The sequence below is a fragment of the Platichthys flesus genome, chromosome 7 (assembly GCF_949316205.1).
Source record: "Platichthys flesus chromosome 7, fPlaFle2.1, whole genome shotgun sequence".
Taxonomy (NCBI): Eukaryota; Metazoa; Chordata; class Actinopteri; order Pleuronectiformes; family Pleuronectidae; genus Platichthys; species Platichthys flesus.
This window is the reverse complement of record NC_084951.1, coordinates 11,635,839-11,662,070: the sequence shown is the minus strand read 5'-3', so window position 1 is coordinate 11,662,070 and position 26,232 is coordinate 11,635,839. Positions and strand designations below refer to the sequence as shown.

At 40.0% G+C, this 26,232-nt stretch overlaps 1 protein-coding gene across 7 annotated transcripts in view; it reads left to right on the top strand.

Annotated features, from left to right (window-relative positions):
* The window catches only part of ubr4 (ubiquitin protein ligase E3 component n-recognin 4), a 45,945-nt gene that overhangs the window by 2,496 nt on the left and 17,217 nt on the right, over positions 1–26,232 (top strand). Inside the window, exons 2-59 of one of the 7 annotated variants that reach the window (XM_062391783.1) lie at positions 130–227; positions 352–455; positions 741–870; positions 1,150–1,295; positions 1,445–1,544; positions 1,650–1,791; positions 1,969–2,093; positions 2,222–2,346; positions 2,631–2,690; positions 2,878–3,068; positions 3,338–3,437; positions 3,762–3,899; positions 4,167–4,284; positions 5,705–5,743; positions 7,522–7,709; positions 7,896–8,052; positions 8,195–8,280; positions 8,429–8,598; positions 8,920–9,199; positions 9,610–9,739; positions 10,075–10,154; positions 10,427–10,555; positions 10,822–11,004; positions 11,242–11,364; positions 11,460–11,689; positions 12,208–12,326; positions 12,437–12,534; positions 12,984–13,141; positions 13,252–13,458; positions 13,989–14,090; positions 14,175–14,275; positions 14,468–14,855; positions 15,091–15,154; positions 15,328–15,519; positions 15,824–15,894; positions 16,391–16,538; positions 17,278–17,511; positions 17,659–17,829; positions 17,933–18,115; positions 18,362–18,520; positions 18,780–18,932; positions 19,122–19,349; positions 19,479–19,636; positions 19,745–19,919; positions 20,212–20,413; positions 20,881–21,044; positions 21,345–21,561; positions 22,043–22,259; positions 22,764–22,796; positions 23,078–23,141; positions 23,241–23,375; positions 23,618–23,792; positions 23,944–24,075; positions 24,189–24,310; positions 24,507–24,618; positions 24,886–25,016; positions 25,399–25,576; positions 25,960–26,064. In XM_062391783.1, the coding sequence (XP_062247767.1) occupies positions 130–227; positions 352–455; positions 741–870; positions 1,150–1,295; positions 1,445–1,544; positions 1,650–1,791; positions 1,969–2,093; positions 2,222–2,346; positions 2,631–2,690; positions 2,878–3,068; positions 3,338–3,437; positions 3,762–3,899; positions 4,167–4,284; positions 5,705–5,743; positions 7,522–7,709; positions 7,896–8,052; positions 8,195–8,280; positions 8,429–8,598; positions 8,920–9,199; positions 9,610–9,739; positions 10,075–10,154; positions 10,427–10,555; positions 10,822–11,004; positions 11,242–11,364; positions 11,460–11,689; positions 12,208–12,326; positions 12,437–12,534; positions 12,984–13,141; positions 13,252–13,458; positions 13,989–14,090; positions 14,175–14,275; positions 14,468–14,855; positions 15,091–15,154; positions 15,328–15,519; positions 15,824–15,894; positions 16,391–16,538; positions 17,278–17,511; positions 17,659–17,829; positions 17,933–18,115; positions 18,362–18,520; positions 18,780–18,932; positions 19,122–19,349; positions 19,479–19,636; positions 19,745–19,919; positions 20,212–20,413; positions 20,881–21,044; positions 21,345–21,561; positions 22,043–22,259; positions 22,764–22,796; positions 23,078–23,141; positions 23,241–23,375; positions 23,618–23,792; positions 23,944–24,075; positions 24,189–24,310; positions 24,507–24,618; positions 24,886–25,016; positions 25,399–25,576; positions 25,960–26,064 (8,468 nt within the window). Of the gene's footprint in view, positions 1–129; positions 228–351; positions 456–740; positions 871–1,149; positions 1,296–1,444; positions 1,545–1,649; positions 1,792–1,968; positions 2,094–2,221; positions 2,347–2,630; positions 2,691–2,877; positions 3,069–3,337; positions 3,438–3,761; positions 3,900–4,166; positions 4,285–5,704; positions 5,744–7,521; positions 7,710–7,895; positions 8,053–8,194; positions 8,281–8,428; positions 8,599–8,919; positions 9,200–9,609; positions 9,740–10,074; positions 10,155–10,426; positions 10,556–10,821; positions 11,005–11,241; positions 11,365–11,459; positions 11,690–12,207; positions 12,327–12,436; positions 12,535–12,983; positions 13,142–13,251; positions 13,459–13,988; positions 14,091–14,174; positions 14,276–14,467; positions 14,856–15,090; positions 15,155–15,327; positions 15,520–15,823; positions 15,895–16,390; positions 16,584–17,277; positions 17,512–17,658; positions 17,830–17,932; positions 18,116–18,361; positions 18,521–18,779; positions 18,933–19,121; positions 19,350–19,478; positions 19,637–19,744; positions 19,920–20,211; positions 20,414–20,880; positions 21,045–21,344; positions 21,562–22,042; positions 22,260–22,763; positions 22,797–23,077; positions 23,142–23,240; positions 23,376–23,617; positions 23,793–23,943; positions 24,076–24,188; positions 24,311–24,506; positions 24,619–24,885; positions 25,017–25,398; positions 25,577–25,959; positions 26,065–26,232 lie in introns of all 7 variants that reach the window. The other 6 variants (XM_062391780.1, XM_062391779.1, XM_062391785.1 and 3 more) reach the window with 6 other exon arrangements.

The window sequence follows — 26,232 nt, the reverse complement described above, 5'->3', positions numbered from 1 at the left end:
CATTGTGAAGACAGCCTCCGTAGTTCATGTTTGAAAATTGCTTTTTATTGAACCATGATGTCTGTCTGTTCCTTCTTTGTCATCTGTTTTGATCAGAAATCAATTGATGATATTTGCTTTCATTTACAGTGAATCTGACATTCTTCACCATGACAAACAGTATGAGCCTTTCTACTCATCATTCGTGGCCCTCTCTGCACATTACATCACCACAGTATGTGGACAAAGTATGTATTTTCTAAAAAAATTTCTTTGGTGTAATAGATTTAATATGACTGCTGGGAGTCAGCTAGAGTTGGATGTTGTAAGTAAAGTTTCAGTCAGTTAATTACTTTTGCTCTTTCTCTTTAGTACCGAGAAATCAGTTGCTGTCGGTTGCTGCGGCGTGCAAAGTATTGATTGAGTTCTCCTTGCTACGCCTGGAGAACCCAGATGAGGCATGCGCCGTATCACAGGTAAGACAAATCTGCCTTCTACACTTTAGTTGTAGGATCTAGTCAGTGGATAATTGCAAGTCACTTTTAACAAGACAATATTGACATCATTCACATATAAATGCTGCTGAATTTGTCCAAGTCAGCTACATTGGCTCAATTCTTGGATATTTAATTTAGCATTTTATTACATTTACATTCTCTGTTTTTTTCCTGCTCATGTCTGCCGATTGTCTTTTTAGAAACGACATTGTATACTGCATAAACCCACCAATAAAATAAAATAATGCTGTTGCTTTTCCTCAGAAACACCTGATTCTTCTTATAAAAGGACTTTGCACTGGCTGCAGCAGACTAGATCGTACAGAGATCATTACTTTCACAGCTATGATGAAGTCTGCCAAGTTGCCTCAAACTGTCAAGACTCTTTCAGATGGTAAGTGTCCAATTTGAGATGTAAATTACAGAATGTGGCACTGAATTTACTATTTTTGACTGTAGCTATACTCTGTATTTGTCTCCATGTTAATTGAAATAAATATTCTTTAATTCTTTATTCACTGGTTTCAGATGGATGTATTGGTTTTTCAATGAAATTCACTCATGTTGGTACTTACGCAGGATCTGATAAGAGCAAAATATTCCCACCGGCCTTTGTTCAAAACAATGAAAGTTCAGAGAATGACTCACAAAATTGTCATTGTTTATTCTCTAGTGGAAGATCAGAAGGAGACACCCAGTGCTGTGAATCCAGAGCTTCGACACAAAGAAGTGCAGATGAACTTCTTCAATCAACTGACTTCAGTTTTTAACCCTGACCTTACGACCATCCTGGCCTCTCCATCAGCAGCACAAATGCAGGTAAGTGTTGTTGAACAGGCCTTTTGAATTAATAATTGATACACCAAATGTTTATATATATATTAATTGGATGTGGTCTTCAGTGATATTCACGCTCACATAATTTTCATCAATAGTTGTTGATTCTCCTAAACTTTCCCCAATCATAGGCTGAGAGTGATTGCGAAGACCAAACCACAGATCAGGCTCTTCAGGCCAAAATGAAACATGCCTTTGTATCTCAGAATGTGTCAAGCTTACAGGATCTTGGTGAGTAGCAACTTTTTGCTTTATTTTTCTGGAGTTTTTCTTGATTTTTCTTGTTTTCTCTAATATCTCCCCCCCCCCCCCCCCCCCCATGACTTGTATTTCAAGGTGGGTCTGAGAAGTTGTTGCGAGTGTGCCTCAACCTACCCTACTTTCTCCGCTACATCAACCGTTTCCAAGACGCTGTATCAGCCAACTCTTTCTTCATCATGCCTGCCACAGTGGCTGATGCCACTGCTGTCCGCAATGGGTATTTTGTTTTTTAGTTACTTAGGTCACAATTTACAATACTGTATATTATTATACTGTTATTTATTTGAAAGGGGCAACAATAATCTGTGTAAGTTTATGTATGAGATAGCTAGTGTGTACGTTTTTTTTCTTCCAGCCATTCCTCTAACTTTTTATATTTAAAACCTGTGCCCAGATTTCATTCATTGGTGATCGACGTGACCATGGCTTTGGATACACTCTCCCTGCCTGTTCTGGAACCCCTGACACCAGGGAGATTAACAGATATGACCGTGCTAGCTTTGAGCTGTCTCTATGCTGGTAGGTTGTAACTCTCTGAGGTTAAGTAAAATGACTGGGTTCTCTCCACCTACAACTGTCTCAAAAGACCATTTAACAGCGTTGAAAGTCACATTAGTAAATATAAAAACTATCTTGTACCCCTTCAGGTGTGAGTGTGGCTACTTGCATGGCCATTCTGCAGGTAGGAAGTGGCTTGCAGCTTCGATCTGCCTCCACTGGGACTAAAGAGGAGGACTATGAAAATGACGCAGCAACAATTGTCCAGAAATGTGTGAGTATTCCGAGTACAACTTTCTCAATGTTTGGTCATATGCTAAATATGACCCATGATCACCTTTGCCAGATTTATTACAAACTGGTTTTTATAGATGCATTATTTACTGATATCAAACTGTCAGAGAATTGTGTTAATGAGGGGAATTTAGTTGTTTCCTAAAAATGTCTTAACAGGTTTTGTATAACTGCATGTAAGTGATTCTTAGAGTGCATACCAAGACCAATTCTAGCACATTCAAAATATATATATAACAAGTACAACATTTGTGTTTGCAACAGCTGGAGATTTATGAAATGATTGGACAAGCTATCAGCCACTCCCGCAGAGCTGGAGGAGAGGTGAGTACCAGGACTATACTAGAATAGAAGAATAATATTATATGAGCACTGTTTCATTTCTATAGATTGTGGCACTTAATAGATTTTCTGTTTTTTAAGCCAAGTGCAGTTAAGAAATGTGTTACAGGGGTCTATGAATACATTTTTTATTGATTTATTTTCTTTTTTTACTTGTTTGTTTATACAGCACTATCAGAACTTCCAGCTGCTTGGAGCCTGGTGCCTTTTAAACAGCCTGTACCTGATTCTTAACCTGAGCCCGACTGCCCTGGCTGATAAAGGGAAGGAGAAAGATCCTCTGGCTGCCCTGCGTGTCCGGGATATTGCCGCTCGCTCCAAGGATGGCGCGGGATCGCCTAAACTTGGTCCCGGCAAAGGGTAATTTCCAGTTAATTTGAAATAAATAAATATGATCTTTCTATTTATTTGTATAAATGAAGCCTCTAAAAGGTCTTCATTTTGTACAGGAGCCCTTGTATCTGGCAGCAAAGTTCTATATTTAAAATTAGACTATTCTAGGCAAAGAGGCTCATTTGCAAATTAAATGCACCATTAAGTTATTTCAGACATATAATTTTTTACATTTTACTTTTGTCCCTTTTGAAAATTGATTTGTTGATTTTTATAATTTCTTTTTTTCTCTCAAGACACCAAGGGTTTGGAGTTCTGTCTGTTGTCCTGGCTAATCACGCCATCAGTCTTTTGACTTCGCTTTTCCAGGATCTGCAGGTTGAGGCTCTCCAACGGGTAAGTGATGCATTTATGTACTTTGTTTAATACATTTACATTCTCTTTTATAAAAATAAAAAATCTATTATAACACCACATTTTTCTTAATAATGAACTTGTGGCCAATATCCATTAAAGCACAATGGTGACTTGTGACCACTATTTTAGAGACTGTTTTGACATAGATTGACATAAACCCTCTGCTGTTGGGGACAATGTGCTTTAACACCATGTTTTTAAAATAAAAAGTATTTAGACATGTGCAAGGGAACACCTTAGGATGAATCTAGTATTCCTTGATCCCGTGTTTCTTATTCCATCCCTCCATCCCTCTACCTGCAGGGTTGGGAGAGTGACGGGCCACCAGCTGAGCTCAACATCATGGCACAGAGCACTTCCATCCAGAGAGTCCAAAGGCTCATTGACTCTGTGCCTCTGACCAATCTACTCTTCACCCTACTTTCCACTTCATACAAAAAGGTCCTATCATTTATATCCACATATCTGTATTTAGTGTAATAATGTGATGTTTTAATATTCATGTACATGTGTTAAAGTGCGATTTGAATTAACACAGGTGACATAAACACAAAAAAGGGATAACAGATGAATAATGGGCTTTGTCTATTCTCAACATTCAGTTTTTCTAACAAAGTGGTGGCTGATTGACAAACATGTGAAAAGGTGAACGAAAGATTGCAATGTGTGATCATCTTTTAAGACTGCTGTTGTCTTTGCTGCTCTCAGGCCTGTGTTCTCCAGCGACAGAGGAAGGGTTCAGTCAGCAGCGATGCCAGCGCCTCTACAGATTCAAACACCTACTATGAGGATGATTTTAGCAGTACAGAGGAGGATAGCAGTCAAGGTACTTTCTCCCTCTGGATTTTAGCTATTACACCACTACTTCAGAAAGCTCCCTTGAAATGAAAGTTCATGCTAACACATGCACCCACATAGCAGCATTAGGTTGGTCAATGTTTGGACATCAGTTTAACTTGAATGTGTAGGAACACTGATGAAATAAGAAACGGTGCACCTTTTTTTTTAAACAGCATTGATAATATGATGACATGAACATTAACTGTAAATTAAATTGAAATATTTTATTCTGAGAGAAGAAGTATAGGAGTTGGATTGTCACAATAGAGGAAATAGAAGCTTATCTAAAGTTAATTCATAATTTCTTTAGATCTCATTGTCATAAAAAAGTTTTGTAGTTACAAATCATTGAGACGGGTGTTTATTGGGGAATTTAGGTAACGTTTGATAATAAGAAAGAACTTCCTACAGTCCATTTATCCAAACGTGTCATGATCAGTTTTGTAATATTGTATATTACATCCATATACTGTGTATACTGTGTGCGTGTGTATATATACACACACACACAGATGGACATTGTGAGGTGCCATGTCCATCTCTCTGTGATGTTATATATATATATATATATACACACACACAGAGATGGACATGGCACTTCACTATCCAGAAATGAAGCCAAACTATCCCGGGAAACAAATGCTACTATATTGCTCCGGCAACTTCTTAAGGAGCCAGAGTCTGTGTGGTAGCGGGAGGGAGGATACGGCCATTCACACACTTGACAAAGTGCAAGTTTGTCTCTGCTGTCAATCATTACATTTAAAAGCAAAGATAAATGGAGACATGGACACTTGAACAAACACCCGTTTGATAAGAATTATCTAAAATGACAGGAACCATCCTGAAGAATGTATTTGACGTGTATGTTGACACTTGTATTCTTTTTTGACGAGACTTGGTTTGGCCCTGGTCCCATTCACTAACATGGAGGATGTGACATTTTTTACCCATGTTGCAGCCACCCACTATGGGGCTGTACTTTTGGGGAGCTGTCATGCCTTCCAGCTTTATAGACAGTGTATGGTTACATCGAGAAGTTTTATATAATAGACCATTAAATGAAAGTATAGTAAAAGCACAAACAATGTTTTCATCACTCAATGCCTAACCTGACCCGGAAGCCAGTATCCCAACAGCAATGTATCATGCTTTCAAGTTGCCTCAGTTTTCACAGTGGGGATGCAGGTGCTGTATACAGTCATGTGTGTGTTTGATCTCCAAGGTAGCGTCAGTGTTGAGCTGTATCTGTAAGGTTTTGAAATGCTGTCAGTGGATCAGTCAGTCAGGTTATGGCAGCTGGGAGAAGGGTAAACACGTTCTCATGCACGCAGATGAGTAAGTAACTTTGTTTGTCCCCCATCACATGATGACAGTGTAGTTGACAGTGTCTACTATTTCACCAGAGAGAAGACAGGAGAAGACAAGTGCAGCTTGTGTTTCAGGTCAGCAGTTTTCTGTCCTCAGGTCAAAGACTTGGTGTCCACTTCACTGTCCTAGATTCATTTTGTTATTGTATGTCTCACAATATAAGCTTTGAGCTGTGGTCCTAATAGCTTAGCAAATGAAAGAGCCACAGGTGAAAAGGCTTTGGCAAAAAAGCTCCTACTCTAATTCATGCCTTGTGCTGTAATTGATTTTAACTATATTTAAATTCTTTCTGCCGAAGAGATTCAGCTGTGGCTCAGTGTGGGTCAAAGGATCATACCAGTGGTGTTGACATGTGGGTGCTCATAGTCTTTACAAGCATTAATATCTTTAAAAAAAACCGGCAGGCTTCTGAATAGTAAGTCACTGATGACCAACATTGGCAGTAATCAACCAAATGTTCCCACAGTATTTTGAGTATAAGATTTCCCAGGTGCCTCTGCCTCATCTTGTAGTTGTTCTCTAAAGTCATTGCAAATAATCTAGCAGCAGACATGAGGACCATGAATATTAATGATCTCAACATGATCTTTCTGCAGATGCTTTATTGCAGACCTCAATCACAGATATCTGATAATTTGCAGACAAAAATATTGTAGCACCTACATGGAAACCTTGGTATTATTCTTAAATACAACAAATTCAACTTTTACTTGTAAACTATGGGCTTAAACACACTATGCTACGTCTTGCTGTCACCTTGATAGTTATATTTGTATGTTGCATGCAAATGTGAATATCAACCTAAAGTGATATTCTAAAAAACTTAATAGCTGTTTCTTGTTTTTGTTTTTGAATTAATTTGTGTACATTCTTCAACTGACAACGCCTGCAGTCAAATGCTTTTCTGGTCTAATCATAATGTTGGTTAAGTATTTCATTGATTCATATCCATTAAATTGAAATGGTAGCCACCACCCTTGAGGATGAGCTTGATCTGAGGGTCTGAACCCTCAGATCAAGCAACCTGAACCTGGTTGGCTATTTGGGTGTCAAATGAAGGCGGGGACCTTGCAGGACCAAAAGCTGGCTGTGAGGAGTAGCTTATATAATGCAACATCTATGATGGGGAAGGACCTAGGGCTGGTGAGGAGGTCAGGCATGATCTCTTTTTGACTTGACCTGTTCATAGAGAGATGGAGAGACAGCTGGGGAGATAGCGAGAATAAGAGATGGCTATAGAGACAGTTAGATGGAGAGACGGATAGAGAGATACACAGATGGATACATGCATAGATAATCACTTACTCACTATTTACTTACTTACATACTTACTTACTTTATTTATTTATCCAGAGGGAAATTCTGGACAGATACTTGATTTTATTGGTACTTTGAGCCTTGGGACATTATATTTTCCCATCATTCACTCATTTTCAGCCTCACAAGGTGTAAGCTGTCACAGTGATTGAAAACACACCAATGGGTGTGTCTCACATTTAGGTGTCAAAGACTCTGAGTGCCCATATTAATGATTTTTATGGCATTCTTAGTGAAACAATAAAAAGTCGATTTCTTCTCAGAAAATGAGTCAGAAGAAGAAATCGGTTGTATTCTCCTTTAAGTGGATATTCACCAACAAAACATCAGTTTATGTTCACTCTTTTACTGCAGTGATTGCCTCTTGTCCACCACCTGCACTGTGTTGTAGGTGTCATGAACTCGTTTGAAGCTTTTTACATTTTGCCTGTTTGATGACACCGCTACCACGCCACACATATCTTGTCAGTCTTTGCCAGTTTCTCATCTCCACTTAAAGAAATTCATATGTCTTATTTCGACTCTCTTGTTATAGATGATGACAGTGAACCCATCTTGGGACTTTGGTTTGAAGAGACAATTTCACCCACCAAAGACAAAGTAGCTCCCCCACCGCCGCCTCCACCCCCACCACTGGAGATCTCTCCAAGACTGAAGAGCCCCAGCAAGCAGAATCCCAGTGAGAATGGCAACATCTTAGCTGGGCGTAAAGACCCAGAGCTGGTGAGGACTCATTTGTTTGCATCAGACAATATACTGAATTAATCGGCTGCAAGTCCATATTAAGCAGTACATGTATTATTATTTTGTTATGCTTGCATACCTGTCATTAAAAACTGTTTATCCAGGTATTTATATTTAAATATGTGACAGCACTAGCAACTCCTATTTGTTTGTTTGTTCTTGTAGTTCCTCAGTTTGGCCTCCAGCATTTTGAACTTCATCACCACCTCGATGCTCAAGTCCAGGAACAACTTCATCAGAAACTACCTGAGTGTGTCTCTTACAGAGCAGCACATGGCTACACTAGCCAGTATCATCAAAGACGTGGACAAAGATGTAAAAGGTACGACTGAAGAAAATCAAAGATTGTCTATCATACCAATAATGTCACATTTTTACCCTAATTTCCCCCCCATGTCATGTAGCCAGTGATAGTTGTACCACATGCACTCCACTAGGTCTAATGCATGTTTTTTTCCATACAGGCTCCTCAGATGAAGTGTTTTCTTTAGCACTGTATCACTTCAACCACACTCTGGTAACATCAGATCTTCCATCCCCTGCCTTGCAGGTAAGAGCAATACTAAAGGTTATTTACCAATCCCTTGACAGAAAAATAGTCTTTTGAACAAACTTTTCTACAATGAACTACACTGGTAATAATGAGAAATCGTTATTCAGTGCGGGCATCTTATAATTGTACCTCTTGTCCTTCCCAGAGCACTCTTCTCCAGCAGTTAGGTGTTGCACCATTTTCGGAGGGTCCCTGGCCTCTGTACATTCATCCACAATCATTATCAGTCCTCTCAAGACTCCTCCTTATATGGCAGCACAAAGCCAGTTTGCAAGGGGAACCAGATGTGCCTGAATGTATGAAAGTCTGGGAGAGGTATGGCAACCATCGTTTCTGGCTGTTATGTTCCGCAGTTTCTATTTAATTAGTTTTGTTGCTAACTTCCCGAGCTGTTTTACTTTTTATACCAATAATTTAATTTAGCTACTTGAGCCCATAGACAATGTACTGCTTCACTTTCACATCCAGGTTAAGTTACAAGACTTTAGGCTTAAGTGTGAAATGGCATTTAGTGTAAACTACCAGTGAGCTATAGCTTGTAAAACCACACCTGATTTTTAGTACTGTTTAGACTATGTATTACTTAAAGAATATTCTATCTTACACTCACAAATTCTTTCTCCTTTATGCCGTCAGGTTTTTGGGAACATTGAAGCAGCACACCATCCAGGGTTCAGTTCAGGGTGAAGACGACCTTAATGTGGAGCACCTCCAGCTCCTACTGCTCCTTTTCCATAATCTGTCAGAGCGCGGTCGGCGGTCTGTCCTCACCCAGGTCACCCAGGCCATCACTGAGGTCGCACAGGGCAGAGAGTCTCAGCTGAAGGCTGTGCCCCTCAACCTGGCACGCCTGCTGCTGATCTTTGACTACCTGCTGCGCCATTACTCCAAGGCTCCGGTGTACCTTTTCGAACAGGTTAATGCTCATTTTCTATTCGTCAACGTCTTTGCCTGATATTAAATTGCACAGATAATCCTTGGATGTATGTATTCGATAGGTATATTTGTGATTAGATTTTTAGCTTAAACAAGTAAAATACCACTTAGAAAAAACACTGATCAATATTAAACTAATCCATAGCAAACTAAAAGAACCCTTCTGGACATGTGGTTTCAAAATAATTATATTCTTAGTAAGTTTCTTTGGCTTATGTTCGGTTTTCACCTCTTGATGGTAACACAGAGTCAGATCTGTGGTTTCCAGATTTGATACTTTTTCGTTTTGAGGGCTTTCGATTACATTAGTTACAATATGTCAGCCAAAAGTTATTGTATCGGACTATGATGACTGGAAATTTTGCTTCTCTTCTCCATGAATATTTATAGGTGCAGTACAACCTCCTAACTCCACCATCCACTGGGCCTAGTTCAATTCAGGACGGCAAACGCAGCAGTCTCCCACTTTACTATGGGTTCAAAGAGGTGGAGGAGAACTGGGCTAAACATTGTTCAGGAGGTAAAACCATTTAAGGAATTTTTGTTTTTTAGTTACTGGCAAGAACACGTCACCATCTACACAAACTCAGAAGCTACTTCGACCAGTTTTGCTTTCTACATTTTTTTATTATAAGTATTATATGATAGCATGTTGTCTTCCAACCAACTGGTAGAATAGAAAAACTGAATTAGCCACAGCGATTGCCATTATTTACATGGCTGGCAACTACCCTCTTACCCAAACCTAGTTTCAAGCTGTCTGTGATCATATTACTTATCTGTGAAGAGGGTGCTGGTGTTTTTATGGGTGTTGAATGAGAAAATAAAATGTTCATGTATTTAATCAATTTTTAGATTCAAATGGTCAGCCCAAATTCTACTGTGTTCTGTCCCCTGAGGCGTCTGAAGATGATATCAGCCGACTAGATGGCAAGGTAAGAACTTTGTAATGGTATTTGTGTTTACATATATGTTAAGTATAGTAAAGTTTCATTCAACAGCAAGAAAATACACGAGGCAGGCACAAATGCATTGATTAATCAGAATGAAAAAGTATGTGTGTATGGCATTAGGGTGGGAAGTAACAATTGTTAATAATTAATAACAATAAATAATAATTGCTTAAAAAGACACTGTGAGCATTATATGTAAATATATAAAATATATCCCTGTTCCTCACTGTGGTCAATCTCCATCATTTTCAAAGGTCTTTCCGAAGCTGTTCGGTGGAGCAGTAAAATATGAAGAACTGTATGGGTGGCTGGTCTCACTCCTGGCAGCAGGGTCCCAGTTTGACACAGCCAGAAGACAGGAGAATAAACCCATCTCTCCAATGGTGAGAAAAAACCCCACTAACTGTGCCAACAGTTTAAACAAGTTAACAAGCTCATGACACAGGTGGAATCCCAGTTAACAGATTTAATGAGCCAATCGCAGTTTCACTGTACCGACCGTGTGTACTTAGACTTGCATGGCTTAATCTTTGAGACAAGGATTTGCTAATTGTTGTTTATTAATTGAAGCTGAACAGCAGCAGACTTCAGCTCTGACAGCAATAAGTGTAGTTTGTTTAACAGTGTACATTGATATTACTCATCACAGGAGGCCTGCTCCCTTCAGTACTACTTCCTAGTTTTGTGGAGGATCCTGGGGGTTTTACCTCCCTCAAAAGCCTACATGGAGCAGCTAAAGTCTGGGTGCAGCGATCCCAGTGAGAGTGACATCCTACATACACTGCGATGGTCCTCACGTCTCCGAGTATCTACCTACGTGAACTGGATCAAGGTCTGTTGACAGCTTAAAGTAACGCAATATATCTTATAGATTTACAAAGATATTAACTTTTTTTAAATTTATTATGAATTTGTTGAAACTGGATGGGATTAATATTACCATCTTTGAATCTGTGATTTCAAATCTGCACTATTTCCTGTACGTCTGTCCTCTAATGTAATGTGTTTAATCCTTTTTCATTGGAGTTCATTTTTTGATGTCTGACTATATCTATGCTATCACTGACAGGAACACTTGGTGAAGCAGGGAATGAAAGCAGACCAAGCAGCCTCACTAGTTGAGATGACATCTGCTAAGTGCAGTACCGTGAAATATGATGTGGAGCTAGCAGAAGAGTACATTGCCAGACAGGTAATGAATACAACGTAGTTACTGATGTGTGTATCAACTGTTCTTCAAAGTTTTGAATTTCTTTATCAGTCTTTGACGACTTTATTCCATTGCAGATTTCCACTTTCTCCAGTGTAGACCCGAACTCCATTCTTCCACTTAATCAGTTACCCTCTCTACAAGCCATCTATACACTGGATGCTGTCATCTCTAAAGTCCAGGTTTCCTTAGATGAACATATGTCCAAGGTTGCCATTGAAGCAGATACCAACAAGTCTTCTGAAATCACAAAGAACCTGTTGCCTGCCACGCTACAGCTCACTGACGTTTACACAGCCTTCACAAGGTGAGAAGGACTTTAATTCTGAAAAGCTCTTTATTTTCGGCACAATTGTCTGTATATAAACAAACATTAAAACAGCCTGACTTAAAATCATTGATGTACAATAAAATGAAAAGTACCATGTTGAGCTCCTTTCCTGTTTTTCATATCTAATCATCTCTGTTTTAAGAATTTTATTTCAAATATTTATAATAAGAACTATGGAATATATGATTCCGTGGAATTGTTCAATTTAGACCTTGACTGTTTCCTCTTTTGGGTTTTCTTTTTGTAATTTCATCACTTTCATTTTGCAAGCAGCACCACATTGTAATGTGGTTACAGCACCACATTGTAATGTGGTGCTGTAATGTAACCAGGCCAAACTATTTTCAAAATTTTAAATACAATAAGCGACCAAATGTGTATTAATCATTTCATTTCAAAGAGTTAAACCTAAAACATCTGTTTTAGAAAAGTAAGGAAATCAGCCATCTGTTTGGAAATCTCTTAACCTAATCGAATAATCAAACAATGTCCAGGTCCTACCTGCTGATGAACATCCCAGAGGAAGGGGAGAACAAGCTGACGGATGCAAAGCTCCAAGGTTATGCTGCAGTTCTGTCTATTGGCTCTACTCGCTGCAAAGCCAACATTCTGGGTATGTGGAAGAATCACTCAAGAATAAATTAGTTGAGCGGAACATAAGCTTTCACAACTTTCCAGTAAACTCACTGTTTTAAACTGAACTATTCAAATGACACTTTACAGGTCAGAGCATTATGCAGAACTTGCCATCAGCAGTCCAGACAATATGCGAGACTTGGAACAACATCCACACCAATGAATTCCCCAACATTGGCTCATGGGTACGTGACTGAAGATGATACTTTTAGCTCTGTTTAACCTGTTCCATCTTTTTAAACACCTTTTAATATAGGAAATAGTGAATTTACCCACCATTTATTTTGATGATGCATTTAATGTTTCTGTACCACTCGATCCTATTTTAATCCTCTGTCTATAAATATGCCCACAACATGCTAAATCTTTATAATAGGCTATTGGCTCTGGCTAATTCATGCTCAGATTACTTGTGTTCTTTCAATATTTTTGTGTTTGTCATTTTATTTATTCATTTATTCAATTCAATATCTAAATTTATTTAATATCTAGTTGAATTTATTATAGTATCGTCATTTTGAATTGTAAATTTCACTAAGCTATTTAATACCTTAAAGCATCTAATAGATATCAATATAAAGGTAATTGTATCAGCATTGGTTAGAGTAATAATCTGGGTTGTTCTCTTTCTCAGCGCAATGCATTTGCAAATGATACCATTCCATCGGAGAGTTACATCAGTGCTATCCAAGCAGCTCACCTGGGCACACTGAGTTGTCAGTCCTTGCCTCTGGCCTCTTCTCTTAAACACATCTTACTCTCGCTGGTTCGCCTCACTGGGGACCTCATTGTGTAAGTGTTTGTCCATTCTTGTTTGAGATCCGAATCCTTTAACATATAACAAATACCATGTGATGAATAAAGTTAATTGATTTTATTTTGGTGCATGTTTGTCTCCCCAGCACAGAGGAGCTGAATCCATCGCAGGCTGTGCGCAGTCTGCTGCCCCTCCTCCTGGAGAGCAGCACAGAGAGTGTGGCTGAGATTAGTAGCACATCACTGGAGCGCATCCTCGGCCCATCGGAGTCAGACGCCTTTTTAGCTCGCATCTATGAGCGTTTGGTGACTGGGTGTTACAACATCATTGCCATTCACTCAGACCCTAGCAGGTATAGCTTGTTAAACCTGAATTAAAGTACCAGTGTGTAGGATGGAGGGGGGGTTGTGCAGAAATTGAATATAATGTCCGTAATTATCAATTCTTATCGCCTGAACCTAAGAATTATTGTGTTTTTTTTAGTTTAGAATGCATCCTGTACTGTATGTGCATATGGAGCGTGTCCTCCCTCATGGAGTCCGCCATGTTACATCTTCAAGTTTCCACTGTAGCCTACAACAAGCAAACACAGCACTGGCTCTTGGGTCTTTCACTTTTTTATGTTACCTGAAGGCCACTGTAGGTCCTACATGCATGAAAGGTGAGGGGTTTCACCTGTTTGCATTCTGCTGTCAACCACTAGAAGCTACACCCTACACATTTGTAATGATAAACATTGAATCATAACACTTTGTTGTCTGATATTGGTGTTGAAGGAGACTGTACGCACTCAGAATAATTCATCATTGTCTGGCTCTTTGTAGCTTGTTGCTCACTTTTTATGTTTACATGCTTCTAAATTTATTGTTTGTGTTTTCCTAGTGGTTTGGATGAGTCTGTTCTAGAGGAATGTCTTCAGTATCTTGAAAAACAGCTGGAGAGCAGTCAAGTCCGCAAGGCCATGGAAGAGTTCTTCTCATTCAGGTATCTGCTCATCTGATAATTCATGAAGCTTTATTACACATTTATTCATGTACCATAATAATTCTTTGCTCTTTTTTTTTCCAGTGGTGAGCTCGTCCAGATTATGATGGCAACAGCCAATGAAAGCCTGTCAGCGAAGTTCTGCAACAGGGTGCTAAAGTTCTTCACCAAGCTTTTCCAGCTCAGTAAGTCTACTGTCGTCAACTCATTTTAATCCAGAAAAGTACTCAAAAGTCTTGTGTTGATGGTAGAAAGAAATGGGGGTGGTATCCAACACACATTTAAATTGTTTAGTCAGAAATCATGACATCTGCAACATGCAGATGCATTGGATGTCTCTATAAACCTAAATCTCATCATTGTGCTGTCGTTTCCAGCGGAGAAGAGCCCAAACCCCAGCCTGTTGTGTCTGTGTGGCTCCCTGGCCCAGCTGGCCTGTGTGGAGCCCTCTCGTCTGCAGGCCTGGCTGACACGCATGACGGCTGCGCCACCAAAGGACTCGGAGCAGCTGGAAATAGTGCAGGAAAACCGACAGCTATTGCAAGTGCTCACCACTCATATTGTACGTGACAACAGCCAGGTGGGAGAGGGAGTGTGCACCGTCCTGCTCAGCACGCTCATTCCCATGGCAACAGACATGCTGGCCCATGGAGATGGTACTGGCTTTCCCGAGCTCATGGTCATAATGGCCACTCTTGCCAGTGCTGGGCAGGGGGCCGGCCACCTTCAACTACACAGGGCAGCTATCGACTGGCTGACCAGATGGTAAGAAATCAGTTTCACAGACACATAGATTGTATTTACATCAGGGAACTGCCTGCTTATTTTCAGCATCAGCACTCAATTTAAAATCTCCATGGAAATTGTTTGGTAATAGGACGTAAATATTTAGGGAGCGTCTTTTGCATTAATTTACCTTACTCCTTAACCATGATCAAGAAGAGTTCGTATATAGATTTTCAAATACATATATTTAAATTGATTTATGATTTCTCTGCAGCAAAAAGTATTTGACCCAGAAGAATGTGGTGGAAAAAGTGAGCACAAACGTGTCGCAAGGAAAGGTACGTTTTTACAGTTATCAGTTTATTGCACCCCTTTATAAATATTTCTATCTCCATCCAGGTGTAGTTGTGTTTAAAGACTAAACTTAATTGTTTTCCTTTAACTTTTCTAAATGGAGGCTTTAGCTTTTTCTCCATCTCTGTCGTGATTTGAACCTGTGCCTTTATTTCAGCACGCAAGCATGCTGGAGTGCTCATGCCATATCATCTCCTATCTGGCTGATGTGATGAATGCCTTGCGTCAGAGCAGTGGACAAGGCACCTCAGCACTGCTGATGGAGGGAGAAGAGAAGGCCATGGAAGTGGACTCAGACTGGGTGGAGGAGCTTGCAGTGGAGGAGGATGATTCCCAGGCAGAGGACTCTGTGAGAATTCAGCTGTTTAAATCTGTCCTCCTTAAACAGGGTCAAAGTTGAAATATTTGCCGTAAAGAATAAAGAATATTTATTAAGATTACTACAGAGAAAACATTTATGCAGGGTTGGCCAAGTGTACTCTTTGTAATTCGTTTTTTTTGTATTAGGAAACAGACAAATGTAGTAACACTTGTTTCAGAGAACGTATTTAGTAATCATTTTTTCTCTCAAAGCATTTTGTTGGCTGGACTGAATTTTTTCCTACAGTTGTCAAATAGAACCCTCACTTTAACAAGTTGTCATTGTTTAACAGGATGAAGACTCCTTGTGCAACAAACTCTGCACCTTCACCATCACTCAGAAGGAATTCATGAACCAGCACTGGTAAAAACAAAAGAAGTTGGTTGTTTCCTGTGATTTCAGTTTCAATCTTGAATGAGATCATGGGTCATTTTAGTCTTCTTAAACGTTGTCAAATTAAGGGGATTTTTGAAGGCAATTTATAAAAAGTAAAATCAACAAAGTGGACATTTGTTAAATCAGTGGAAACATGATTGAGCCACAGCATTTTGAAAGTGAAGAAACAACGCCCAAAATATTACTAATCAGTATGGTGTAAGTGACAGGAAGATGTAATCTATAATCAAACCTAACATGTGAGCAGCACATTTTAAGGAATTGTTAAATGTACTCGTGTTGATTTTCTTTACATCTGTCATGTACATACACAAAGGAGCTTAAGATGTGGGCATGACAAAAGTCATTTTTGTTTCCTGGTATATGTGCTTCAAGACTTAATATAGAACAAGACTGCAAATTACATTCCGTACCAAAACCAACATATTATACACAGCCTGCCATGTCCCTTTTCATTCTGCAGGTACCACTGTCACACCTGTAAAATGGTGGATGGGGTAGGTGTGTGCACAGTGTGCGCCAAGGTCTGTCACAAAGACCATGAGATCTCCTATGCCAAATATGGCTCTTTCTTCTGTGACTGCGGTGCCAAAGAGGATGGCAGCTGCCAGGTGAGACCGAATACCTCAGGTCATCATGGGAAGAGAACAACAGCGGTAACTTTGGCTTGCAAGTCATTCCCCCATTGACTTCCATCCAGTCATTTCATTTGATCAGGGTCATAGCTAGCCCACACATGTGGCCAGAAATCATGATACAAATGTATGTTGTGTAAAGAAAAGGCAAGCTTTCCTAGTTAATGTTAAATGAGAGATCTCTGAATGTGCATGTGATAAAGAACAAACCATCAACTACATATAACCTTCAGTTTAGTCTGATAAGAAGTATGTTGTATTTTGCATCTTTTTTTGTGTTTGTGATTGCAACATTTTCTTCTGTGTCATAATAGCGTGGTTCACCTTTTGTAAATCAGCTTTTTTTCACCTTACACATTATGAGTTGAACTATCCCACAAGGGCATAATGAAGTAAATTGTATTGATATTCAGAAAATACCTAGTTAATAATTGTTCCAGTGCAACCAAGGGTTTGTGATTTTAGTTTTCCTGTGAAAGCAGTTTAGATAAAATGTGTCTCCATGCAACAGAATCTTAGTAACAATCTTTATAACTTTAGACTCTGCATTGTGGAGAAGCTAGTGAAAACTAAATCAAGTAATTCCAATTGTAAAGATGTTAAACAATGATAATGCTATAATGTCAATATTATTATATAATACAATAGTATTCATCATTGTGTATGGAAAATGTTGCTCTTCTGACTTCTCTACTTTGCGTTGTATCACCTACAGGCTTTGGTTAAACGCAGCCCCAGCAGTGGCATGGGCTCCACTCTCAAAGAGTCTTCTGCGTTCCAGAGCGAGATGCGTATGCCGGAGAGCGCCATCCGCCACCAGAATGCTTCACCTTCCGACAAGGGCAAGGTCACAATCTGCGACGGCAAACCTGGTGATGAGGACAAACCTAAAAAGAGCAGTGTGTGCAAAAGCATTGAGGGCTGTCAGGAAGAGTTGCTAGCACAAGTGGTGAGAGATATTTTTCTTCTCTGTGTTAATTTCTGTTCCAATCTGTGTCTGATGTCTCTTAAAGCAGTGGCCATTCTAAGATTCCTTCTACATGCTAAGCACAGTATATTCGGTGACTCACATCTTGGCTCTTGTTTTCCACGACAGATTGGATCATCCACTGCAGCAGTCATACTGGAGATGCTCATGTTTCTCATGGAAGCCATCCAGACCAACTTCCAGCAGGCATCAGCAGTGGGAAGCAGCAGCCGGGCTCAGCAGGCTCTCAATGAACTGCACACTCAAGACAAAAACGTGGAGATGACAGATCAGTTAATGGTATGATGGTTTTCAGAGTTGGATGGAGTTATGAAAATTGCCTTGTTTTGGGAATTTTACCCCCTGTTGTTTTGTGTTAATTATCAATCGCTCTTTTTCTCAGGTACCCACACTCGGCTCTCAGGAAGGGGCTTTTGAGAATGTGAGGATGAACTACAGTGGCGACCAGGGACAGACAATACGGCAACTCATCAGTGCACACGTCCTGCGGCGTGTTGCCATGTGCGTCTTATCCTCTCCCCATGGCCGGCGCCAGCACCTTGCAGTCAGCCATGAAAAGGGAAAGGTAAGCTACACGGTCTAGTTAATGAAATCCCATTTTTAATCAATGCATCAGGCTTACAAATAATTTCTATTTCTGCCCACTTTTATGTGCAAATGTGCTTAGTTTTTTTGCTATTTAGACTTTTGTTATTAGTTCATATACAAATAAGCATTAAAGTTGATTTTTCTCAAGGTTTATCGCCAATTTGCATTGTTTTCCCTTTTGCAACACCCCAAAATGTATTTATCTGTATTTCCAATTTGACAGATCACAGTTCTGCAGCTGTCCACTCTCCTGAAGCAAGCTGACTCGAGCAAGAGGAAGCTAACACTGACCCGTCTGGCCTCTGCCCCAGTCCCGTTCACTGTCCTCAGTCTTACAGGCAACCCCTGTAATGAAGATTACTTGGCTGTGTGTGGCCTCAAGGTCAGAAGTGGATTTAATTGTTGTCTCAAGTATTATTATTTAATCAGGGTTAATTTCTACACAGAATTGGAAAGCATACAAACAAAGGAACAGTGTAGGTGTGGTTTTGCAGAGAAGAAGAATCCTTAATAATTGTAGATTCCATCGTAGATGGACATGTAGGTTATGCAAGAATATCAAATACAGTATTTTGTATTTGTGTGACTGCCTAAGAGACCTGGTGTTTGACTTTCTTGTCTTTGTTATTTTTTTACTCCAGGACTGCCATGTGTTAACTTTCAGTAGCACAGGATCTGTGTCGGACCATCTGGTGCTGCACCCACAACTGGCTACTGGCAACTTTATCATCAAAGCTGTCTGGTTACCAGGATCGCAGACAGAACTTGCCATCATCACCGCTGACTTTGTAAAGGTATGTTTTAAGAGAAAAGGCAAGTGTTTACTTGTAATGAGCTGTTGGTATTATCGTTGATGTGTTTTTCAAATGTACTGTTGAGTTGGAAATGATCACTATTGTTAAACTTGATGACTACATCATACTGATTTTGCAGGATAAGAAAAATCCTACTTTCTTGATATAAATGTCTCTGTTGCTTCACAGATATACGACCTGTCAGTGGATGCCCTGAGTCCAATGTACTACTTCCTGCTTCCAAGTTCCAAGATCCGTGATGCTACATTCCTTTTCAATGAAGAGGGGAAGAACATTATCGTCATTATGTCTTCAGCCGGTTATCTGTACACACAGATCATGGACGAATCAAGCAGTGCCCAACACGGGCCTTTCTACGTCACAAATGTTTTGGAGATCAACCACGAAGACTTGAAGGTAAGTTGGCCAAGAAATTGTACATTCAAAATTATAAGATGTTCTGAATGTTGTCAAATCAGTAGCTGAAGATATCACTGTGCGATAAAAGGATCTTCAGCAATATATTTTCTTTCTGTGTGACTCCAGGATAGCAACGGGCAGGTCGCTGGGGGCGGTGTGTCAGTCTACTACTCCCATGTGCTTCAGATGCTTTTCTTCAGCTACAGTCAGGGAAAGTCCTTCGCTGCCACGGTGAGCCGCAGCACATCCGAGGTGCAGAGGCTTTTCACCATCAACGTCAAAGGGTAGCTACTCTTCTTCACAAAACACAGTCTCATGCTATTGCACTGGATATGGATATTGTAATTGGCAAGTATGTAACCATATCTGTCTTTTCCTCCTGTCCTCTTAAGCTCTAACGGTGGTAGCAGTAAGATGTCACCGGCTCTGTGCCAATGGTCCGAGGTCATGAACCACCCAGGTCTGGTGTGCTGTGTGCAGCAGACGACAGGCATACCGCTGGTGATCATGGTCAAACCGGACACTTTCCTCATCCAAGAGATCAAAACTCTGCCAGCCAAAGCTAAGGTAATGTGAAATGGGCTGTGCTTGCATGGAACTGTCACTAGCAGTTTAAAACATCATCGTAAGAGAGTGATATAATAGAAGAAGGAAAGAACCTGTTTTTCTGAACTAAGTGGTCCAATTCTGTTAGCTTTTTATATCTGCTTCATACTATGAAGTACATAAAGTTTTGGCAAACTGGTAATATTTAACTTAGACGTTGATAAAACAATGTACCAATAAGTGATAAATGGTAAGTAATTGTGAAACTATTTGTATTTTTCCCAAAAATGTATTTATTCCCTGTCTTCACCAGATTCAAGACATGGTAGCTATTCGACACACAGCCAGTAACGAGCAGCAGCGCACAACCATGATCCTTCTCTGTGAAGATGGAAGCCTGCGAATCTACATGGCCAATGTGGACAACACCTCTCACTGGCTCCAGCCCTCCCTGCAGCCCAGCTGTGGCATCAGTATTATGAAGCCGGTCCGCAAGCGCAAAGCAGCTGCTACCAGTGAGTCTGAGAGCAATGAAGAACAATTCTTGTTATTCATCGGAATCATAAGCAAATTGATCTCAACAGTGGAGAATAACACACAGAACGTTTATCAGAATCAGAATAAGTCCTCATCACAAACAGACAATGTCTGATTAATTGCTAAAATGCCACTGCTGCCATTTATATGTGAACTCTAACCCACAACTCAGCTCAATAATGTATTAGTCTGTTGTTATGATTGCGCTTCTTTTTCCCCCCAAACAATCCATATAAATCAAAGGAGCTATTATGATTGAAAGTTTTATAAATACATATATTGCTTTTCTCAGTGTACCCAGTAGACAGCCTGATGCTTAAGTGTTGTTTCAAAAAACAGCTGATAGACAGTTGAGGGCTTGTTGTCGCAAGAAAAGGCTAACTTACATAATGTCTGCTGTGTCCCTGGAAAATGTTCATATTTTATTGTAATGGTTTACTTTCAGCCACCCGGACTTCCAGTCAGGTGACATTTCCAGTGGACTTCTTTGAACACAACCAGCAGCTGACAGAGGTGGAATTTGGGGGCAATGACTTGCTGCAGGTCTACAATGGACAGCAGATCAAACACAGGCTCAACTCCACTGGGATGTATGTGGCCAACACAAAGGTAACAACGTCTTACGATTCTGTCTTAGAAAAACTGAAAGAGAATGCTTGTTTCTTATGGAGTGAATTACTACCGTCAGTTATCTGTGTGCTACATTTTTGCTATTTTTAAATAAAGCCACAGATAATATGCTGCAAGTAAAAACATTTACAGCATCAATTTTAGGTAAACTAAATAAATAACAAATGTTAACCTCTATTTCACAGTGGGGCTGTGAAGAATGAGGTGTCATGCGTGCTTGGATAGAATCATTAGCTGCACTTAAACAGGTTGTCTTAAAACTGTTTTTTTCTCTTTTAGCCTGGGGGATTTACAGTGGAAGCTGTCAACAACAACACTTCAATGGTGATGACAGGCATGCGGGTGCAATTGGGCACCCAGGCCATTGAGAGGGCTCCCTCCTACGTGGAGGTCTTTGGCCGCACCATGCAGATAAACCTGACAAGAGCCCGATGGTTTGACTTCCCCTTCATTAGAGAGGAGGCCCTGCAGGCGGACAAAAAGCTGTCCATCTTTAGTAAGTGCAAGACTGGGCTGGGACGATGATATCTTTCTGCCACTTGTATAGACTCATTCATATGCACTGCCTGTTACTCCAGAGATTATTTTAGTCATTTTTGCAGCTTCTTGACGCAGGTTACAAGCATTTCACAAATAAACTAGAAGGTTACCTTACTGTGAATGTTAGTATTTTATCACATGTCTGTGTTCTTTACATTTCTTTACATATGATTTTGTGTGATACTTGGACTATATTTACGACTCCATTGATTTACCTTAAAATATGCTGTATTTGTACTTTCCTCCTTCCTTGGCTTCCCTCAAAAAAGAGCAAAATGTAAAATGAAAAGTTATTTCTTATTTGTCCAAAAAGAGCACATATTGTTTAAGTTATGAATCGGTTTACACCGCTGCTCCCTTGAACTTGGTCACCTTTTCTGTTGACTTTTTAGAATCCATCTATTAATTCAGATTCATCTTCCTGTGTGTTGTTACAGTTGGGGCGTCCGTTGACCCAGCTGGAGTCACCATGCTCGATTCAATCAAGATCTATGGTAAAACCAAGGAGCAGTTTGGCTGGCCTGAGGAACCACCTGAGGACTTTTCCTCTGCTTCAGTGAACAATGTCTGCAGCCCTAACCTCAACCAAGGCAATGGTGCTGCTGATGGAGACATAGCCACCCCAACTACCACTAGCGGCAGTGTGCTGGAAAGGTATGTGCTTTACATTTTAGGGTTCATAGGGTCAACCCAAACAGTTAATTTTCAGATCTCAATACCCTGTCGTTCAGTTAATCAGCTAATCATGATCTGTTGAGAGATTTTTTTTTTGATTTTATAATAAACACATTTTTCACTTTTAAACTACGGTTAGTCTACAGATTTTGATATATCGTATATACGTCTGTCCTTTGTCTGTCTTGTGGCTGTATAAGCTGTACTGATGTGTTTATAATATATATGAATGTTGCGATTAAAACATTTGTATTGTTCATACCGACCACTATTTCTTTACCCTTCATGGGTGCAGTTATGTGGGGCAGGAGTTGTTGTGGATGAGCAGGTGTTAGTTGTATTTAGTGCATGGCTATCGTGATGTCATCTTTTCTTGCATGCTTCTCTTTTGTTCAACTGAATCATTTAATTTCACTTGTTTCTTTCTGTGAACCTCACACTTTTTTGTTCTTTTTCTTTTGCTCCCAAAAATACAATAAAAAGTTGTGAAACTGAGTCCTTATCAACCTTGGACCGGTTAGTAACTGCCCTTTCTCTGCTTGTTTGTCTGGTTTTGTGCATGTGTGCCAGTTTGTGTGTCCTTGCCTGAGACTGTGAACATGCCACGCACCATCTCCATGCTTGTACAACAAAAAACTTTTTTTTGGCCTTAAAGCTTTTATTCTTGCATTCAGTGTTGTTGTGGCATTTAGAATAGCACAGACTGCAGCAAGTTGAGATTTTGATTTTGTTTGATTGTTAGGTCATTTAAGGTAAAACCATCAGGAGCCGTCTGTTGATCTTGCTTCTTGTTTCAGGTTGGTGGTCAGTTCCCTGGAGTCTTTGGAAAGTTGCTTTGCAGTAGGTTCCTCCAGCGAAAAGGTAAACGTATGAAGATTGTAATAGCATTTTTGAAAGAAATCTGTAAATCTGTCTTGTGCTGAATTGCTAAATGCAAGTATTGTTGTTGCCTCTTTGTAGGAGAAGAATAAGGCTGCAGCTTTGGAGTTAGCCACTCTGCTCCTGTCCATGCCGACCCCTGCAGGGGTGCAGCAGCAGACCAAGGGACTTCTTGCCAGCCTGCACACCAGTCGAACTGCTTACCACAACCACAAGGTGTATACATAATCACTTTGTATAATTACACACATTAATTATCATTCTGAATAATATTTGAATCAATGCTTGTTCATAATTTATCAACAATTCATCCTTAAAATCTATAAACAGTTTGTTCAGACACCACACTCTCAGAAGTCTGTTGTGATGCACTGAAGTATTTCGTGGGGATTTAACTGCCTATCCTCTAAATCACTTGTGAAGAATTATTGTAATGCTTGCATGCTTCTTTCCATCAGGACCAATCCTTGTTGAGTAACGCAGTGCAATGCCTAAATGGCTGCAGTCGCGAGGGGAGGGAGCTCGACCCTGATGTCTTCCAGAGGCTTGTAATCACTGCCCGCTCCATTGCAATCATGAGACCCAACAACTTGGTGCATTTTACTGAAACAAAGTCATTACACCATGACTCTGGTAAGATAATATTCAGCTGATGACAAATGTTGCCCAATATTAAGGAATAGCAATGTAGTGTAAGCTGCTAGTTAAATGGTTGTGTAGTAGGAGACTAAGTTATCCAAAAGTGCCCAATAAGTCATTCACTTTTCTCTTTTTCCTAATCCAGAAGTGACTGAAGATGGACAAAAACGTGTGGATGGTGAAAGCTGTAGTTTCATCACGCAGCTCATGAATAATTTCTGGAAGCTTCATGCCCTCAAACCAAAGAACGCCTTCCTTGCCCCTGCGTGTCTCCCTGGTAAATGCAAACATTTATACACCAACGTTTTTTGTTTTTGTTATAAATAAGTAATGAGACAATAATGTGTAGACCGTTGCAAGATCGTAAACAGGTTTTCTTCTCCTACAAAGGCCTCACTCATGTGGACGCAACGGTAAATGCCTTGGTGGACATAATCCATGCGTACTGCACATGTGAATTGGATTACATCAACGTTGCCTCCAAAATCTACATGCAGATGTTACTATGTCCAGTAAGTACCAAACTTTTATCTGTGGAATTATGATTTGAAGGAAAGAAAAACACCAAAGTTGCAGTTGCGCCTCACAGATATAAAACTGAATTTACTTTCTTATTAACATTTTTGTTTAGAATAAGGATAGTAAGTGTTCAAAGCACTATGGACCGATTATCATCAGGTAACTTATGTGTATTTAAACCTATTCCAGGACACCTCTGTCAGCTTTGCTTGTAAGCAGGCTCTGATCCGAGTGCTTAGACCAAGAAATAAACGCCGACATGTGACCCTCCCGTCTCCCCCACGCTCCAACACACCCATCGGTAAGTTTGCACATTGTTTTATAGAAACATCAATTAACAATATCAACTGAAAATTACTAGATGTGAGTGAAGGCATTTTTGTGGAGTAAAGTGTTACAATTTTGCAGTTTTTCTGGTATCGATATTACAAGGTACAAGATATGTTCAGTAAAAAACAAATCTGTATTCTCATTTCATACCAATAATAAAACAAATTATCTGCTGATGCTCCTATTATCACATATGGAGTCAATTCAGTAAAACTTTTTGGATTATTTATTTTACCAGGAGACAAGGATGATGATGACGATGATGATGCAGATGACAAAATGCAGTCATCAGTGCTGACCGGAGGAGAAGAAGGTAGACAGGAGAGTCAGGAGCAGCATGAAGTGGACCACGGAGACTTCGAGATGGTGGTGAGGGGCATTTTATTCTGTGGGTTGTGTCCGACATGACTCCTGCATTGTTTTCACTGTGTGAGGAATCTGATTTGCACTTGAGTCTTCACACAGAGGAAAATACATAATTTGGAATATAGAGCCAAGTAGACCTTTTTGGAATTGTCATTTAGTCAGTAGGGATGCAACATCAGGTTTTAATTTATTAAACCTGATTGAACAACAATGTCCATGAACAGCCATGTCGGCCTTAATGACATAAATCAACCAGCTGCATCCCTGTTGTCTGGTTTATGAGTTTATTGTATCTTAAGATATACATCTTAGTTACAAAAATGTTTTTGTTGAGAAACATGGCACAGAAACAAATGCTACAATGTTTGTTGTTCTACCTCTTTAGTCTGAGTCCATGGTCCTGGACACAGCGGAGAATGTCAACAATGGAAATCCCTCTCCTCTGGAGGCTCTGCTGGCTGGAGCCGAGGGTTTCCCCCCCATGCTGGACATCCCCCCTGATGCAGATGACGAAACTATGGTAGAGCTCGCCATTGCTCTCAGCCTTCAGCAGGACCAACAAGGTACGAGGCCACACATGTCAATGAACAATTTCAGTTTTAACCAGACCGTCTGGTAGTCCCACTTCACATTCAACACACTGCACTACATGGGTGTGTGGTCGTCAGTCATTTTGGCTGAGTTTGGAGGATCCTATAGCTGTTACTAATATGGACCTTGAAATAAAGCTAAATAAGGATAATAGTGCATAATAATAACAATTTAGCACTTGCCACGCAACTAAAGCTGTGAAATCTTTAGATTTAACCATAGCTTACTTAGATTTCTTGAACTTGGGTTAAACTGAATTCCTGACATTTGATGTAGGTCACATATTTCCAAAGTGACTTATTATCTTTGAGATTGGTATGTTGGATAAGCTTTTCTATCTTTTGACATTTTTTAGGCAGTAGCAGCAGTGCCCTCGGCCTGCAGAGCCTTGGCCTGTCTGGCCAGGCTCCAAGCTCCTCTTCACTTGATGCTGGCACTCTTTCAGACACCACTGCATCAGGTAATAAGACCATCTCTCTGATCGTATGTGATCATATGCAAATATTTTATACCAGTAAGCTCACAGTGGCGAGGAATTCCTGACCACAAGATGCCTACTTTTATTGTCTTGGATACAATTCTATGTATAAAAGGACAAAGTGCAACTGAATGTGAATGGCCACTGTTC